Below are 19,226 nucleotides of genomic sequence, written 5' to 3'. Positions count from 1 at the left end.
AATAGTTCCTGTTTTTTAATTTATTTTTTTCCAAAATATTTCAAAACTATTTCAAAAAAATCTGCATTCCTCTATTTATCTTTGGTCCTTTTAAATAAAAGAAAGTTTCAATCATTGATAATATTTTTGCAGCATGTAAAGAAGACGAGTTTATTTGCAATAGCGGGTTCTGTATCCCAAAACGATTAAGATGCGATGGCACATATCATTGTTCAGACCTATCAGACGAATTAGGATGTGATAGTATGGCTTTTTTTGCTTCTTAAAAGTTCTTTAATAAGTAACAAAAAAAATGGTGAAATATATAAAACGAGGTGATTGGTGGTTTTTTATAATAATCGGTGGATGGTAGCTATAAATGCAAAATACAGAGTTATTATAAATGATGTATTCAGTTTAAATGTTATGTTAAGTTAAAATGAACATACATTATCAAAATATTATCATACACAAAATTATCATATATTTTAATCAAAAAATGATTCATTAAAAATTGGAAGATATTTTCCAAGAAACCTCATTCGAAGATGTTGGATGTTTTGTACAATTGTTCATTTTTGAAACTTAAACCACAAAAAGTTTCGTTTCTACAATCCAAGCGGTTTTGCTGAAAACGATTTTTTTCTTTAACTTAGTTTCCAGGAAAAAATAAATCATTGATTTTTAACAATTTTTATTAAAGAAACTGTTTAAGAAAAGCTTTTTTCGAAAAAGTAAGAAGACTCCTGTTGATGAAAGCATTTGTGACAAATATACACCATCAATTCATCATTTCTAATAGGAATTTTTATGGTTCGAATTAGATAATAAGATTTTCTACTTTTCATTTATTTAAGTTGTTTTAAACCTTAAATACGTCGTATTACCACTACACATGATATTTATAGATTTGTTCGTGGAAGAGTTTCTAATTGATTGGAAACTCGTTTTATAGTCAATCAATCGATAGTGTCGAAAACATTTGTCTCAAATCTATTCATCAACATTAGTAGGTAAACAACTCCTCTAGAGTTTTCTGATCAAAACACTTTTTTCGAATGTGATCAAATTTGTATGAACCTAATAACATAACATTTAAAACGTATATTTCATTTATACATGCCTTGTATTACTTAACTTATTATTCTTTAAGCAAAATTTATTAGAAATAATTGGTGGAGGAGCCGGTTTATTAAACTAATTCGTATTTTAACATTATTCTTTAATATCAATATCACCAACCAATCAATCTCTTATTTTAATGAAATAAAAAAATTCAGCTCCACCTACCACCTTAGCTCCTTCGACATCTCAACCTTCTACATGTGAACACTACCAATGGAGATGTGCGGATGGCACATGCATCGACCAAATGCACAGATGCGATAGGAAACATAATTGCCCGGATAAATCCGACGAACAAAATTGCACATGCAAAAATGACGAATTTCGTTGTAACTTTGGAACCTGCATAAGTATAAGTCAGAGATGCGATGGAGTCGGAGATTGTCCATTTTCTGAAGACGAGGATTCTTGTGGTTAGTGAAAACATTAAAGCTTACGATATCTATCAAAAAAATATATAGCATATCTTCACATCTTGATATCTTGATATCTTTCACTTTTGGTTTAGTGTTTCTTTTTCTTATTTTATTTTTCCTCTCAACTTTAGCTTTTGTAAAAATTTTATAAGCTTTCGATCGAAACTTAATATGCTGATTTAGGTTGGAAAGTAATACCAAACTCGACGTTTCCCATGGATTTACTATGGGAATGCGCGAACGGTGCAAAAACACTAAAAATCCACAGATGTGACGGTTACAAGGATTGCGATGATAACAGCGACGAAGAAAGTTGCGAAGAACCGGCATACAAGCCAAAAGAATACGATAACGGAGGTAACCTAATGTTTAGAAATGAGGGGGAATCCGTACGAGCTTCTTGTTGTAAAAACATCTGTGTATACGTGTGTTTAATCGAATCGAAAATGTATAGGAAAAAAAGCTTTTTGTTTTCTAGGATTCTTTAACCAACAACGATTTTAACTTTATCAGAAAAGTTGAAATAAAAAGTAAAGTGAATTTCAGAAATGAAATGGTAATTTATGCATATAGTATAAACCTGGTGGTATTTTTATTCGATAAATGAAAATGTAGAATCTTTATTAAAAAATCTAGTCTTTGTTAAGTGCAATGACGGATTTTTTTACTTTAACTGAAATTCATTTTCAACTTGTTATCTTATAATGTAAATAATTCTTTTTGAAAAAGTGATTAATGCTCAAAATTGAATCCGAATGAAAATGTGCTAACCAAAAATTTAATGTGATTTATTTATCCGGGATTTTTTAAATTAATGAAATACAACATGGAAATTTGAGTTAGAACGAGTAAGTTTAACAGGAATATGGCGAAAACGTACTGAAAACATAAAGAGAGGATTCGTGCAATTTTCACGCCTCTAAATTCGAGCCCACGGAGGCGTACAATTTGTTTTGCGGCGTAGAGCAGGAATTGAAACGAACAATATTTACATGTCTCAGACCCTGGGACAAGGGACCTCATTACATAAATATGGACCGGGTCGGCTTGTTGTTTGTCCAGAACCGTGTGGACTTAGCGGATTTCTACCGGGAGGGGGATTAAATTCGGGATTCAGAAATTAATTAACTCACCGAGCGTTCGGTTTTAATGTACCGCATCCATATATTTTAGACATTCCTCTACATCCTTAAACTAACAACAACTAATACTCCTGGTTGTGGATCATGATAACTTTCCTTAATAACAGAATAAGCTGTTGATGTATTTGTGTCTATTAATTATTAATTCATTTATTTCTAAGGCAATAATTGATATAATATTAATTGCTTTATAAAAGAATATTTCTAAAGATATTTTTAAATGATTAAATGATTCGTTTATTATTAATAGTTGAATGTAAAGAATCTGAAATAAGATGCAACGATAGAACGTGCGTTTTTGGCAAAAGATGCGATAGTTACGTAGATTGTCCTGATGGCGAAGATGAAGAGAATTGTACAGGAGTCTGTGCAATGGATCAATTTAAATGCACCAATAGCGGAGAGTGTATTGATGAAGATAAACGTTGCGATTTGTACCCCGATTGTTCTGATAAATCCGATGAAGAAAATTGCGGTATGTTTATAGCACCAACTTAAATAAATCCTCTTAAAAAAAGTAACAAAATCCAAGATGTTGTAGTAGTGCTAACATTTTCTTCTTCCTAACTTCTGTCCAAAAACAGAAAACAACAGATTCTTCTTCTATGTTGTTGCTTTTTTTGTTTAACATTTAGTTCAATGTCCCTACGACCACTTCAGATGTGGAAATGGAGTTTGCATCATATACAAACGCTATTGTGACGGAATACCAGATTGTCCTGATCATTCCGATGAAAAGAACTGCAGTGTTAAAGGTTCATATAAAATATACGTTCTTTATTTTAGATCTTATAAAGGTTATAGATCGTCTTTTTAACTTATTCTTCTAGTAGTTCTATTCTTTCTTTAGTATATTTGATTATGATCTGGTTATTGGGTTAATTTATTACTTGTAGAATTAATATTTTGCATGTTCACCTAAAAAAATTATAGTAACACAATGGAAAAATATCAATGGAATTGAAGAATGGAAAAGGATTTTAAAAATGATAACACATATTAAAAGGAATAACAGCAGAAATTAACAATCCCTATTAGTTACTAATGAAAGAATAACATTTCCCTTGTGTAAATAAAACAAAATAAAAAAATTGGGTATTATGGAAAAGTATATTTGATGGCATCATATCTTCGTTATTTTTAAAGTAATAAGAAAACTAAGCACGGTTGTAAATCTGTGTTCTGTTTACGTACTCGCATATACGAAGTACATAAAGATTGTGCATATAAAGGGACTATTTTTAGCATTACTTCTGTGTATACACATGTAAGCATGTGTGTAAATACTGTGACAGTTACATCAATTTTAGGCTAAACCCATCAACTGGAAAACGCACTTAACCTGAACAAACATCTTTTTCACGCTAAATATTGATACACGATCAAAATATGTTATTTGTGTTTTTATAATTATAAAAAACGACATTTAGAGGTGGTCATGATTATATTTAGATATAAAATTTGAAATTGTGTAACCAAAACTGGTACTTTATCCTGAAGATTCGGTCGTATTTTGACATTACTTCGCTTTTTTATAATCTAATAATCATGTATCGATGGACGTTCTACAAATGTTGTTAGTCCTATCAGTGTCATATAAAAATACGAGTAATGTAACTGTAGGTCACTCCAGTTAATTAGTTTTTTAGTTATAATAAAAATTATTAACCAACAATTTAAAGATTATAGTTAGTAATTAAAGATATGAAATAATTAGAAAGTAAATGATAGAAGTTAATTTTTGAATTTTTGAATGTTCAAATTTGAATGTTTTTGGATTTTAAATCCCCTAGGTTGGTAATAAAAAAGTGTCAAAGAGTCAATTTGGATTCATAAACGCAATTGGTACTAGAGAAACACAAAGACCTCAGAATAATACGTGCATGAGATTTTTGACAAAATTGTTCTTTTATGTATTTGATGCCATCGAATATGATCTTTTCGCAAAAAAAATATTTTTGTACATATTACCTGGATTATTACTTGCCCTATTACTAGTTCAATATAGTAATTCAAATCGATTTCAATACTTTCTTCAATCACACAGTTTGCAAAGATGATGAGTTCAGATGCAAAGACGGTCACTGTATTCCGTATCATCTTGTATGCGATGGAATTAATCAATGTAGCGATCATTCTGATGAAGATGGTTGCGAAAAACCGTTTGAATGTCCATACGGGGAATTAAAATGTAAAGAGAGCAATACTTGTTTCCGAAATGAACAACGTTGCGATGGATATAATAATTGTGACGATGGAACTGATGAAGAAGGATGTCCACCTAAAGGTAAGTAGAAAGGTTTGGCTAATTAGATATCATCACCAGCTTTTAAGGGCACATTATTTAGTAATTTGGAAAAAATTGTTTCAATTAAATTTTTTTAATTATACTTATTTGTTTCTTTATTAATTTCTTAGGTACTCATTGCCGTCCCGAACAATTCCGATGCGATGATGGAACTTGTATTCACAAACAGTTGCGATGTGATAGTTCGTGGGATTGCCCGGATCACAGTGATGAAAAATATTGCGGTAAGTTTTTACGAAAAACCGTCGCCCCTATTTTCCAGCTGCTTTGCAGCCGCAATGTCGTTATACCGGCCTCAGTTTTTAAGTAAGTTGTTGTGGCCTCTCGGTCAGAGACCTGCGCAGAATCGGACTTCCGGTGCTCGGATGGCAGCTGCGTCACTTTGGATCTTCGTTGCGACAACTACTACGACTGCAGAGATTTTTCTGATGAACAGAACTGTTTCGGTTAGAAAATATGTAAATTTGTTTGAAACGTTCAGTTTTGATTTTGTATTTCGTTCAATAACAATGTTTTTTTTTCTTTTTTCTGTGTTACGTATATTTATTCGAACGTATTTTTTTGATAGTTGACGTCGTAGAATAAAAGAACTCAGTAGAGTAAGATTAGATAAAAATATAGAAATTTGTATATAAATATTGTTAATAGAAACTAAGTAGAAATTAATACACAATCTCCATATGCATGGTTGTTTTTATTCAAAAACAAGATGCAAAAAAGGAATATGTACATACATTAAATTATAGTGTTAGTATAAACCATTCTTTCGTTTAACATATTTAAAACAACCTGTTTAGTGTAATGTATATGTGTTGTAATTTAACATGATATCATTTCAACTTAAACCAAAATATACTTATTTATTTAGAGCCTTCATGTCGTCCCGATGAGTTTGCTTGCGATGATGGACAATGTATTCCACATTACATGAGATGTGACAACAGACAGGATTGCAGTGATAACTCTGATGAGAAGAGCTGCCCACAAGTTACTACACCTCCACCTCGAATTCACTGCCCATATGGGGAGCTTTTCTGCAGAGACAGGCAAGGTTGTTACAGACAAGACCAACAATGCGATGGCCATTATGACTGTGTTGATGAAACAGATGAAATTTCTTGTGGGAGTAAGATATTAAAATTTATTTATTTAAAAGAAATTTTATGGATTTTCTTTTTTTGTTTAGATCCAGGAGTTCATTTGAAAACCTATCCAAGTTCTCAAGACATCAAAGAAAGTAAGTATAAAATACATAAATGTTTATAATAAGAAAAAAGATAGTACATAATTGTTGTATTTGTCGGTATGATGTAGTTTTATATGGGCTATACGTATCCCGATTACTCAATGTAATTTAAACTTACTAATTCGTTGTTTATTATTTTGCCATGTTCGGCGCAGGTACTTTTAAGCTGGGTGAGTATATTTTGTGCAGAATTAGACAAAAAATTCAGGGTGTGCTTTTTCATGTCATTTTTCTCTTATCTTCATTCCATCACGCATTCAGCATCATCAAAAATCTCATTCAACTTTTGTAAATGTCCATTTTTTTCTGTCGAAACTATTTACATTATAGGATATTCCATTAAGTAAATAATAACTCTTATTATTAAGATTTAAGGAAACAATCAATATTAATTCCGTGCTGTATGTTACAATTGCATTGACACTAACAGCGGTTGAAGCTTTTGGCGGGATGATATTCATATGAGCTGGTACAATACGTGGCGTAGAGTGATAGCTGCGAGTACAATCAATATGGAAACACGACCAGTATAGTGAACTAAATTCACATATCTCGTCGTGAATTTTGATGTTAATTAAAGCGATAGATCCAATTGGGCGACTTAAAATTAGAATTTTTATTATGGAATATCCTGTAAGATTGAGATGCAATCGCTCATTCTTTTCTGCACATTTAAAAGGATCGTTTATATGTAGTTTGGTTTTCTTTTTTACTTAAACTATGTTTAGTTGGGTTTTATTGTTAAATTATTGCTTGAGGAGTGTTGATTTTTATCATTTTATTTCATCTAATGGGCACAGCAAATGTATCATACAATACAAAAATAAAAATATATATATTTATAAAAAAAACTTACCAAAAAGTAATACGATCGAAAATGCTTGATTGAAGTCTTACTTCTTTGATTGCAATTTCTTTTATCTAGATTTATCATAGATTTTTTTGAATAAATAATATCTTTGCAACAATTCAATAAACAGTTATTGGTAACCATTTAGAACCATCGTAATCAGTTTGAAATCCAGAACTCTCAAGAATGTACAGGGAGCCATTAAAAGCTATGAGAAGCAATTCAGAAAATGCTAAGAGCCGTTAGACGTCATTTTGGCAACATTCAGTGGTATTAGGAATTAATCAGAGCATTTATCAATTATTGGAAATCATTTTGGATCAGTCAAAGTAACTGCGTCTTATTGAGCAATTTACCTATTCAATATTATTCAGAGCAAATCTTGGAGATGTTGTTCAAAAACTTAATAAGCAAATCACAGATTTCTCCGTTTCCGAATGGTTGCAAAGATATCCATTATCAAAACCATTTTAATATGAAATATGCAGTTGAGCAGATGCTCAAGAAATATATAAAAGCATTGTTCCTTTTTCAGCTAATCATTTTCGATCTACTTATATTAATTATCAAAATCAGCAATCGATATTAAGAAGTTGTCACTTAAGTAGACAAAAGTAAGACAAAACATTTTGTCAATATTTACAACATTTGTAGTGACATCTTATAACATATGAAATGTTTAGTATCGATTGCAGAAAAAAAATTACTAAGCTTTTGGGGAAACACTTACATTTAATCTTCAAATTTACCATCAACCAGTATAACTAAAAAAAATATTAATCATAGGTAGAGAAGTCGTCTTTCAATGCAGAGATGAAGGACCTTTAAGAGCAAGAGTACACTGGATAAGAGGAAACGGGCTGCCTCTTCCACCTCATTCAAGAGATATAAAAGGAAGATTGGAGATACCAAATATTCAACTAAGTCATAGCGGACCGTATATTTGTGAGCCTGCCCAAGAAGCTTTAAGAACGCCTGTTGCGAGAGCCGAAGTACAACTTAAAGTTGAACCTCGTAAGTATCTTTAAATCTCAATTAAAATTTCTAGTAGTAAGTATAAAATAAAATTCTTAATAAAAAATAATTTAACGCAGCGGAATTTGAAAAACATCAAACTTCATTGCTTAAATTTGGTGTACTTCCGCCAATTGATACCGATTATCACGGTGCAGGTAAAATGATTAAAAAAAAATTCTTTGTAAAAATGTTTTAAAATAAATCTATTTCTTATTAATTGTACCCGCTGCTCGGTAATTTTTTTCTCACGGTAAGTCGCAGTATTTGCACCGTGCTGCCTCAACGTTCTTTGTTGTATTTGGTTAAAACAATTCAAAATTCCAGTGATATCGACACCACCACCTCCGCAACCCATAGCGTGTCAACTGCACGAGGCCACGTGTAGCAACGGAGACTGTATTCCAAGGGAATTAGTTTGCGATGGAAATTTCGATTGCAAAGATGGAACCGATGAAACTCGATGCAGTAAGAACAAAAATTTAACTTTAAGGTCATAATTGTTAAATCGATACCATGCTTATTTTAAATAGGTCAATACTCTTGCGAACCGAACGAATTCCGTTGTGCCAATAAACAATGTGTTTTAAAAACGTGGCTTTGCGATGGCGAAAACGATTGTCATGACGGTTCTGATGAATCTAATTGTGAACCATCACTTCCTGGACAAGCTTGTACCAACAAACAATTCGCTTGTAATTCCGGAAATCAATGTATACCAAGAAGTTTCCATTGCGATCACCAAAGAGATTGTCAAGATGGTTCTGATGAATTTGGATGTTGTATGTATTCTTTAACTGTAGGAAAAAATTGATTAAAACAATCTTTTTTTATTTTTTAGCCCGCGTTATTATTTTAAGACCACCACCACCTAGAGTGGAATTACATGTTGGATCGAGATTTGAAATTAGTTGTACTGCAGTAGGAATTCCAACTCCAGAAATAGTTTGGCGTCTAAATTGGGGACACATCCCAGAAAAATGTCGTACAAGAAGCGTGAATGGTACTGGGACATTAATATGCGATGATATTCAAGAACACGACCAAGGAGCTTATTCTTGCGAAGCTATTAATCAATTTGGACCAGTTTTTGCTACTCCCGATACAATTTTAACGGTTATTAGAGACGCTCATGTTTGTCCAGTAGGGTTCTTTAATGATGATGCTAGAAGAGAAGACGATTGCATTCCATGCTTCTGTTTTGGAATAACAACCAGTTGTAAATCCGCCGATCTATTTATTTATCAATTAAATCCGCCATTAATTTCTTATCAAACGCGTGGCGTTCATGTTGATAGAGTAACAGGACAACTTCAAATTGATCGAAACGATCCAAGACATAGCGAAACTCGATTACAATTAACCCCAACTCGATTGAATACTGGAGTTAAACTTTATCACACTCCCGCACAAGGAGAAGAAAACATCATCCCGTATTTCGTGATGCCTGAAAATTATAATAGAAACCAATTAAAGAGTTATGGTGGTTATTTGAGATACAACGTGAGTTATAATGGATATGGAAGACCAACTTCTAAAGCTCCCGATGCGATTGTTGTCGGAAATGGGTACACTTTGATTCATCCCAGTAAAGAACATCAAGATCGATCAGAACACCATCGAAATATTAATTATGAAATTAGATATTTCCCTGGTGAATGGTTTATTCGAAATCAATACGGACAAGATATTCCCGCAAAGCGCGAAGAAATTATGATGGTTTTAGCTAACATTGATTTTATTTTAATTAAACTGCAATATGTCGAGGGTCATATTGATACAACTTTGGATAATATTGGTATGGATTCTGCGGGACCAACTGGACAAGATGATGCAGTGTTTGTTGAAGAATGTAGATGCCCAGTTGGATACAGTGGGTTATCTTGTGAGGTTAGAAAATTTTTAAATCAAATGATATGAAAAAAATTATTCTATTTCTTGTTAATTAGCTTTGTGCACCTGGATATACCCGTCATGAAAGCGGCGCTTGGCTAGGAAAATGTTACAAAATAGAAACTTGCGCTCCTGGAGAATATGGAGATCCAAATCGAGGAATACCATGCCGCCCATGTCCTTGTCCACATACTAACCCACCAAATCAGTAAGTTTAAAAACAAATTTCATTACATTTTTAATTAATTTAATGATTAGATTTGGAAGAACATGTTCGTTACAATCTGATGGTGACGTCATCTGCGATTGTCCAGCCGGTTACATAGGAAAACGTTGCGACCAATGCGCTTCAGGTTACACTGGAAATCCTTTAGTCCCAGGAGATACATGCCGACCAAGTCTTTGCAATCCAGATGGAACAGCAGTAATTGAACCAGATGGTAGATGCAGATGCAAGGTAATTTAAGTTATTTATACACTAATTTTAAATTAAACAACTATTTATTTCATCTTGCTTACTAACAATAAAATGTGAATGATGGCGTAAGTACTATTTGATAATTTAGAAATATTATTACCTCTTTTTTAATAACAATCTAGGAATTTACAACTGGACCATCTTGTAACCAATGTCAGAAAAATTCATTCCATCTCAGCAGTGATAATCAATTTGGATGCATAGCGTGTTTCTGCATGGGAGTAACTCAACAATGCTCAAGTTCAAATTGGTACAGAGACGTGGTAAGTATTTCCTGATTTATCTTTTAATTCTTCTATCATTATTTTTTATTTCATTCCTAGATTCAAACTGCCTTCACAAGCTCAAAGAATGATTTTAAAATCGTCGATTTCCGCCATAAAGAACAGCCATCAGACCATGGAATTGAACTTCGTTACGACAGCCGAGAAATTGTTTACACAAACTTTACTTCAAGTCCAGAAGTGAAATATTGGTACTTGCCAACCAGATATCTTGGAAATAAAGTTACTGCTTACGGAGGAAAATTAAAATATTCGTTGCGATATAATCCGCTTCCAGGTGGCCTAAGTTCAAGAAATACTTATCCGGATGTTGAACTTATCAGCAAGAACCATATTAAATTGTCTTATTACCACAAACAATCAATCCAACCTAATACCATCCAAACTGTATCTGTGCCGTTATTGGAACAATACTGGCAAAGAAATGATGGCCAAAAAACGTATAGAGAACATCTATTAATGGCTTTAGCTGAATTGGAAGCTATTTTGATCAAGGCAACGTACACAACGAATACCAGAGAAGTTGCTTTGCAATCTGTATCTTTGGATATAGCAGATAGTAGAAATACGGGTCTTCAAAGAGCCTTCGAAGTTGAACAATGTCATTGCCCACCTGGCTACAAAGGACTTTCATGCGAACATTGCGCATATGGATATAAAAGAACGACGGACGGATTATATCTTGGACTTTGTGAACCTTGTTCATGTAATGGTTATTCTAACGAATGTGACCCCGAAACCGGACATTGTTTGAACTGCAGAAATCATACCACAGGACCAGAATGTGAAAGTTGTGCAGCTAGCTACTCTGGAGATCCCATCAATAGAATTCCATGTCGATATGATGGAGATGTTGGTTGTAATTGTGATGCAAGAGGATCTATTAGTAGCTATTGTTATGGAGGAAGTTGTCGATGCAAAGTAAATTACTCAAAGAGATGTTAAATAGAGGTATTGATTTATTTTGATGATTTTAGACAAATGTTGAAGGACAAACCTGCAACAGATGTAAAGAAGGTACATTCGGTTTGAGCGCTGATCTACCTGACGGGTGCCAATCTTGTTTCTGCGCTGGTGTTTCATCGGAATGTAGTGAAAGTAATTTGTACGTGGAACAAATTCCAAGCCAAATTTTAGATCCATCTAGTAATAACGGATTTGTTTTAACTGATCGGTAAGAATAATAAAATTGTATAAAACCATTAATTAATTAACGTTTTTATTAAAGTAACATGCGTAAAATCATATCAGAAAATTTCCAAGCTGATCTATCTTTGAATGAAATCGCTTATATTTTTCGTCCAAGTGAATCTGATCGTCTTTTCTGGTCCTTACCCAACACCTTCACTGGAAACAAAATAAAATCGTACGGGGGAAAATTAGAATTTACACAACGATTTAATCAACGTCCAAATGCAGTCTTTTTCCAAGATAACGATGTTATCATTAACGGAAATGGTATCACGATTACTTGGTCATCTCCAACACCGCAACAAGTCGACATTGCAAATGTATTTGTATAATAATTTCATTTTATTTATATATTACATTTTTTTTGTTGTTTTAGAAAATATCAGTAACTTTAAGCCCTGCTGCTAAATGGCAAAGAGTGGATGATCGTCAAGGACCTCGACCTGCTTCTAGAGAAGATATTCTTCGCGTCTTAGCCAACATAAACGCGATCCTTATTAGAGCTCAACCATCGACTGATACCTCAACTACTTTTATTAGTGATATCACTTTAGATACGGCTGTTGAAACTGTTACTGGTCAAGATAAAGCAATTAATGTTGAAGAATGCAGATGTCCAGTGGTAAGTGTGAACATAATTATTAATTTTGTAAAATAATTTACGTATTTTTTTTAAGGGTTACAAAGGATCATCTTGCGAAGATTGTGATAAAGGTTACTACAGGGATAGTTCGGATAGTTCAATAGGTCCATTAGGATCTTGTTTGAAATGCCCTTGCAATAATAACGAAGAAAGTTGCCAATTAGGAACCGATAGTAGGGTTCATTGTACCTGTTTGCATGGATATCATGGACGTGATTGTGCAAATTCAGGTAAGAATTAAAAATAAACTATGTATTAATAAAGTTTTCTCTTAAAATAATTGCATGGCAAAAACTTTTCAGAATTTAACTTGTTATTATTATAGGTTGTAATGCATGCGTATCTTACCCACCATGTAGGTACTATACAACACGTAAATGTTCATATTGCTGGACCAATTGTTGTAGGTGCAAGCGTGAAATTTATAAATTGGAGAAAGGTTTGATTTTTGTAAATAAGTAAAAAAATGCTAGAGCTGATTTATGTTATATGCCAAGGATTGTCTTCTGTCTTAGAGAGTTTTGTCCGGTGCTTTTTATTTGTTTTTTCCGGAAAGTTTTTATGTGAATATATCTAATAGAAAATGTTTTTAATAGATTCTATTGTAACAACACTTCCACCACCATACGGAAACAACACTCCAAGTATCATCGTTACCATCAAAGGACCGCAAATTAAGATCGTTAGCACAGGAGATACAGTTACCTATTATTGTGAAGCTAAAGCACCTCAAGTAATTATAAAAAAAATGTGATTGTTTAAATTTATGCGTTTAATTTATCAGGCTATAAGAATACCAACAATCTCTTGGAGTAGAGCAATTGGACCATTACCCGATCGTGCCATAGACGACAATCAAGGAACTCTCATTATTACTGATGTTAGAGTTTCTGATTCTGGAACTTACATTTGTCAAGCTAGAGATGGTTATACAGTTGCGACTAATTCCGTTAGTTTAACTGTAGGAGACGGTAAGTTTAAATAGATAAAGAAGTTAATGATGGATTAATTTTTGTTAATTTTAAAAATATAAAATATTTTCTTTCTTGCTAGCCATATCGAAACATTTAGTAAATAAGACAGGTAAAATAATATAATATATACAACGATAAGATTCTTGCTATTCTTAAGTTATAATTTATAATTATGAAATTATTTCTTTTTTATAATAATAGGAAATAAACCAACATATCCATCAAGTTCAATTCAACCAGAAAACTTAGAAGTAGCTGAAAACGATCCGTTCCAATTAATTTGTATGGTTACTGGTGTTCCTCATCCAAACATCTACTGGACTCGTGTTAATGAAGTACCTCTGAATCCACAGGTAGTTTTAAAATACTATTTAACTTTGTTTCTTTACTTCGTTAATTTTTTTTTATTTAGCATTCAGTATCTGATGGAATCCTCTATATTGAAAGAGCACATATCGCAGATAGTGGAGAATATAAATGTACCGCTTCAAACGTTGTTGCTTCCCATAATTCCTACGCCACTGTTAATGTACGACCATCATCCACCAACGAATTATTACCCGAAATATATCCGTCTTCTCATACTGGACCAGAAAGACAACCATTTACATTAAGATGCGATATCAGAGAACCTTACAATACAATATTTTGGAGCAAACACCCAGGAAGATTACCGCTCAGTGCAAGAGAACAAAGCGGAAATCTCATTGTTGAAGATCCCACAAAAGATGATTCTGGAACTTACACTTGTACAATTAAAACTTACACAGGAAGAACTACAAGTGCAACTGCTACAGTGAATATTCTTTCTCAACATGGCGTTGCACCAAGAGCACATGTTTCTCCAGTCAATCAAACTGTTGGGCAAGGAACAACCGTCGAAATTCATTGTGACGCATCCGGTTCGCCTACTCCTGATGTAAAATGGACGAGGGTTCATGAGAAATTAGGATACAATGCACACCAAATTGGAAACACTTTGCGTATTGATAACGTCGATATTTCTGATAGAGGAGTTTACGTTTGCGTTGCAAGTAACGAATTCGGATTTAGTAACAACTCTAGTTTCTTGGAAGTCTCTCGTAGAGCTATACCAATTATTGAAATCCATCCAAAAGCTCTCCAAGATATTCCAGAAGGTGGTAGCGCTTACGTGCAGTGTCGTGTAATCCAAGGAGATCCCCAACCTAACATCACATGGTCAAGACCATATGGACAACCCCTTGGAAGAAATGTCGAACAATTACATAGTGGTGTTTTAAGGTATGAATTGTCATTAATCAATTAAGTCATAAAAAATGTGTCAGAAAAAAGGTTATGTTTCAAAATTTACAAAAAAATCATTTGTAAAATGAATCCAAAAAAATGAATCAAAAACTTGTATCTTTTCTCCTCATTGTGTTTATCTTTACGTTGATTATAACCCAAATTTGTAAATACTGTGTAACATTTTGTATTGGAATCGCTGCAGTTTACATCATCCGTGAAGTATTAACATAGAAATTGAGAAAAAAAATTTTTCTTCGGTATAGATTCTCCAGTATTAGCGAATCAGAAAGTGGTGAATACATTTGTTCGGCCACTAACGATGTTGGACATGTCACAGCTAAAGCCACCATTCAAGTGAGCACTTTACCAAGAATTACCATGTCACCACCTCTTCAAGGCGAACTTGCCGTTAAACAAGGTGAACCAGTCAGAATTGAATGTCGAGCTACAGGAAATCCTAGACCCTACGTGAGTTGGAGAAAACATGGAGAACGCGAAACGTAATAAAACAACTACGTAATTAATTATAAATTTAATGATTCGAATTTTTTTTAGAGTATACTCAACTCGCCTTCAGCCTACTCCTGATGCTGTATTAGATATTTCACATGTCTCAGATGGTGATGCTGGAAGTTATATTTGCACGGCTGAGAATAGTGCTGGAGTAACAGAAGAAAGAATTGAATTATCTGTTCACCCATCAAGAGGCGATATAACGGGTATGTACAAATTTACATTTATTTCTAAAATTGTGGTGTGACGTCCATAAAAAATCTTTATCATAACTTTTCGCAATCAAATAAAATAAAAGTTATGGTTAAGAAAAAATTAACATTCACGCTGTTGTAAATATGCTGCTTAATACTGTTTAATAATTTTTTCATGTACATTTTTTTCCTGCGGACTTAATAGGTAGTAGGAGTCGATATCCAGGTAAGGTTATAAAACAAAACCATACGTATAGCTTCAAACAAAAAAATATTAACCGCATTAAAATTTACACAAAAACATTAACACTAAATGAATGATTTTTTTGTTAAAATTAATTAAGATTAAATTAACAACAACAAAATTAACCAACATGTTATTTTAGGTGAAGATAGCGGCGGAGAACCTGGCGGCAGAGGCGTAAAATCCAACGAAATCTACCCAGACGAAAATGTCTTCACCGCATATGTTAACACCAAAGTAGAAATGACGTGTCGTCTCGAAAATGGTAAAAACCTAAACAAACTTTTAACCTCTCTTTGAATCATGCTTTTTCAGTTCCTTATCAAGTTAGAACAAAATGGGTTCGTACCGATGGTAGACCACTTCCAGAAGGTCATTACACCACCGACACCAAGTTAATAATCAGGGATGTTGAAGCATCAGATGCTGGAGAATATCAATGCATAACCACGGACATAAACGGAAATCATATTTTCAACCAAACAGCTCGTCTTCAAGTATTCGCAGCTCCAAGAGTTGTATTAGAACCTCCCACCCAAATTGTGCGTCCACGCGATATGGTCAGAATCTTCTGCAAAGTAACTGGTGATCAACCCATCACTATAGATTGGCATCCAGTTGGTAGAAGCATGCCTCTTAATATCTTTATTAACGGTCCATATTTGGAATTCCATGGAATTCAAGTAACTGATGCTGGAAGATATAGATGTTCTGCCAAAAATAATGCTGGCGAGGCCGATGCTGTTGCTGAAGTGATTATAAACGAAGCAGAACAACAACCTCAACAAGGACATGATCAAACTGCTAATGAAGGAGATTCGGTTGTTTTGCGTTGTGTGGTTACATCAAGTTCTTATAAAAATATTGAGTGGTATAGAGAACACGAACAATTACCGAGCCATTCGGAGCAACGTGGAAATGATTTGGAAATTAGAAACTTATCACCAAGAGACGCAGGAAAATATTACTGCGTAGTTTATTACAACGACGGATCATCATCAAGCGATTATACCAATTTAAATATATCACCTTCCGATCGACGACCAGCAAATCCTGAATTAATCATCCAATCCACAATTGAAAATCCAAAAGAAGGCGACTCAATGGACGTTTATTGCAGAACACACGAATCTGGAGTTTCTACCAGTTGGTCTAAAGTTAACAGTCAATTAGATGATAATACACAAACGAGTGGATCAACTCTTCGGTTTACCAATTTAAATCCAGCTAATAGCGGTATTTATCGATGCGAAGCCAGAGGATATTCCGGCCCTTATAGTAAAGATTATGTGTTGGATATTCAAGATTCTTATAAAGAAGGAAAATCACCTATGGATATTAAATCAGCACCACGAGGTTCTACTGTTTATATGGATTGCAAAATTGATTTCCATGGTCCTATAACTTATCATTGGACAAGACAAGATGGAGAATTACCTGAATATGTTGATAAATACAGCGTAAGTACAATTTTATTTAAAAAAAATTGTGTATGATGAATATATTTACAGAAAACGATCGTTATAAAAGACTTGATAAGTAATGACGCTGGAACCTATATTTGCACCGCCACAGATGGAAGAATCACAAAAGTTATTCCACAAGTTCTTGTTGTAACAGGAATAGTTCCTTATTTTACTCAAGCTCCAAACAGCTACATTAGTTTACCAACTCTTCCAGATCATTACACCAGCTTTAAATATGAAATTTCTTTCAAACCAGAAACTGATTATGGTAAATTAAATCTAATAAACATAAAGCAATATATCTTATGTAATAATATTTCTTTTTATGTAAGGTTTGATTTTATTCAACGGTAGAAAAGGAGCCGATTATACCTCTTTAAGCATTGATGGTGGTCATCTTAAATTTAGACTTAATCTGGGCAAAGGAATCAATATCGTTATCGAATCACCAGAACCTATCGAAACGCGCCAATGGCACACAGTTGTTATAAATCGTAATAGAAAAACAGCGGTTATGTATGTCGACGGTAAAGGTCCATACAGCGAAACGGCACAAGCTAGTTATTCCGGTTTAACATTAAAAGATCCTCTTCATCTCGGCGGTGTTCCTAATTACAACATGCTTCCCGACGATATTCAAGTTCGAAACGGATTTGTCGGCTGTATTAGCCAATTTAAGGTCGGAACCGTTTATTACGATGTTTTAAGAGAAGCTCATAACAAGGTTGGTGTTACTAATTGCGAAACGTGCCAAGAAAATCCTTGCGTCAACCAAGGAGTTTGTCAGGAAAGTCTTTCAAAGAAGGGATTCACTTGCATTTGTCCTGAAAGATTCAGCGGTTCAACTTGTCAAAAAATGGCTGACCAATCTTGTAATCCATGTAAGTAAATTTAACAAAAAATTTTAAAGAAATAAATATCTTATTTTGTTTTTAGATATCTGCGGTATTGGAAAATGTGTAGATAACGAATACAGTTATGAATGTCATTGCCCAGTTGGTAGATCTGGAAAACGTTGCGAACGGGAAATATTCGTTCAAGAACCAGCTTTCTCTCGAGACGCTTATTTAGCTTATCCCCCTCCGAAATTACACGCCAGACAATACCGGATAAACTTGAAAATAAAACCAAGGGATTTAGGTGATGGTGTATTAGTTTACAGCGCGGAACGAAACGAAGGTTACGGCGATTTTCTTAGTGTCGCATTAAAAGATGGACAAGTCGAATTCAAATTTAGAAACGGCGAAAACGGTGTCGTCGTTTTAAGATCAAACCAAAAAATCAATCCGGGCGATTTCGTCGATATAATAGCCATAAAATCATTAAGAGATGCCAGATTACACGTAAACGGAGCTACCGAAACGAAACGTTTCACCGCGACACCCAGCAAAGCTTTAAATCTTAACACACCTTTATATTTGGGTGGAGTGAACAAAGCCGAAATTACAATTAATAACCAAGTTGAAGTTAATGATGGATTTAACGGATGCATATCTGAGGTGATTTAATTTAATGTTAAATGATTTTCAAATATATTTACAAATTTCGTTTTAGTTCTCTATTTCGGGAATTGAGATCGATATTATTAAATCATCCACTGAAGCTGCTAACGTTTTGGATTGTTCTGTAGAGAAAACTGCTGAATCTGATAAAACTGAATATAGTCATGAAGGTAGCATAGGATGTGATAGTAATCCTTGTAGAAATGATGGAGTTTGTTATCCTGAAACAGCCACAACGTTTAAATGCGCTTGTGTAAATGGATATAGGTATGTTAACTTTTTTACTAGTCAAAAAATATACTTTATTGATGTGGTTTCTATTGCTGATATAGTTTGAAAAGAATATCTTGCTTTTAAATCTATATTTTTTCTTGTCCACATGGTCCTTGATGTTGAGGATCTCCCTAGGGGCTTTGTCTTATCTTGTTTTTACAAATGATTAAAGACTGGCCTTGAGCTGCCTTTTTGTGTGAAGTGGGAGATACAAAAGAGGTG

General features: G+C 33.7%; 1 protein-coding gene across 16 annotated transcripts in view; it reads left to right on the top strand.

Annotated features, from left to right (window-relative positions):
* LOC111427873 (terribly reduced optic lobes) overlaps positions 1–19,226 on the top strand; it is an 88,769-nt gene that overhangs the window by 65,375 nt on the left and 4,168 nt on the right. For 3 of the 16 annotated variants that reach the window (XM_071196317.1, XM_023063227.2, XM_071196321.1), the window contains 37 exons: positions 133–243; positions 1,278–1,517; positions 1,704–1,877; positions 2,913–3,137; positions 3,298–3,417; positions 4,710–4,949; positions 5,081–5,194; positions 5,839–6,096; positions 6,157–6,207; positions 6,372–6,386; positions 7,853–8,080; positions 8,408–8,548; positions 8,614–8,862; positions 8,922–9,970; positions 10,030–10,181; positions 10,232–10,430; positions 10,574–10,714; positions 10,775–11,656; positions 11,713–11,909; positions 11,964–12,246; positions 12,303–12,548; positions 12,604–12,799; positions 12,895–13,008; positions 13,166–13,302; positions 13,354–13,540; positions 13,623–13,652; positions 13,745–13,896; positions 13,956–14,806; positions 15,076–15,312; positions 15,368–15,531; positions 15,725–15,745; positions 15,906–16,028; positions 16,079–17,223; positions 17,275–17,497; positions 17,562–18,110; positions 18,166–18,728; positions 18,784–18,998. In XM_071196317.1, the coding sequence (XP_071052418.1) occupies positions 133–243; positions 1,278–1,517; positions 1,704–1,877; positions 2,913–3,137; positions 3,298–3,417; positions 4,710–4,949; positions 5,081–5,194; positions 5,839–6,096; positions 6,157–6,207; positions 6,372–6,386; positions 7,853–8,080; positions 8,408–8,548; positions 8,614–8,862; positions 8,922–9,970; positions 10,030–10,181; positions 10,232–10,430; positions 10,574–10,714; positions 10,775–11,656; positions 11,713–11,909; positions 11,964–12,246; positions 12,303–12,548; positions 12,604–12,799; positions 12,895–13,008; positions 13,166–13,302; positions 13,354–13,540; positions 13,623–13,652; positions 13,745–13,896; positions 13,956–14,806; positions 15,076–15,312; positions 15,368–15,531; positions 15,725–15,745; positions 15,906–16,028; positions 16,079–17,223; positions 17,275–17,497; positions 17,562–18,110; positions 18,166–18,728; positions 18,784–18,998 (10,222 nt within the window). Of the gene's footprint in view, positions 1–132; positions 244–1,259; positions 1,518–1,703; positions 1,878–2,912; positions 3,138–3,297; positions 3,418–4,709; positions 4,950–5,080; positions 5,195–5,838; positions 6,097–6,156; positions 6,208–6,371; positions 6,387–7,852; positions 8,081–8,407; positions 8,549–8,613; positions 8,863–8,921; positions 9,971–10,029; positions 10,182–10,231; positions 10,431–10,573; positions 10,715–10,774; positions 11,657–11,712; positions 11,910–11,963; positions 12,247–12,302; positions 12,549–12,603; positions 12,800–12,894; positions 13,009–13,165; positions 13,303–13,353; positions 13,541–13,622; positions 13,653–13,744; positions 13,897–13,955; positions 14,807–15,075; positions 15,313–15,367; positions 15,532–15,724; positions 15,746–15,905; positions 16,029–16,078; positions 17,224–17,274; positions 17,498–17,561; positions 18,111–18,165; positions 18,729–18,783; positions 18,999–19,226 lie in introns of all 16 variants that reach the window. The other 13 variants (XM_071196316.1, XM_071196315.1, XM_071196314.1 and 10 more) reach the window with 13 other exon arrangements.

This window comes from Onthophagus taurus, chromosome 6 (genome assembly GCF_036711975.1).
Source record: "Onthophagus taurus isolate NC chromosome 6, IU_Otau_3.0, whole genome shotgun sequence".
Taxonomy (NCBI): domain Eukaryota; kingdom Metazoa; phylum Arthropoda; class Insecta; order Coleoptera; family Scarabaeidae; genus Onthophagus; species Onthophagus taurus.
Note: the sequence above shows the minus strand (reverse complement) of the source record. Positions and strands in the feature narration are given on the sequence as shown.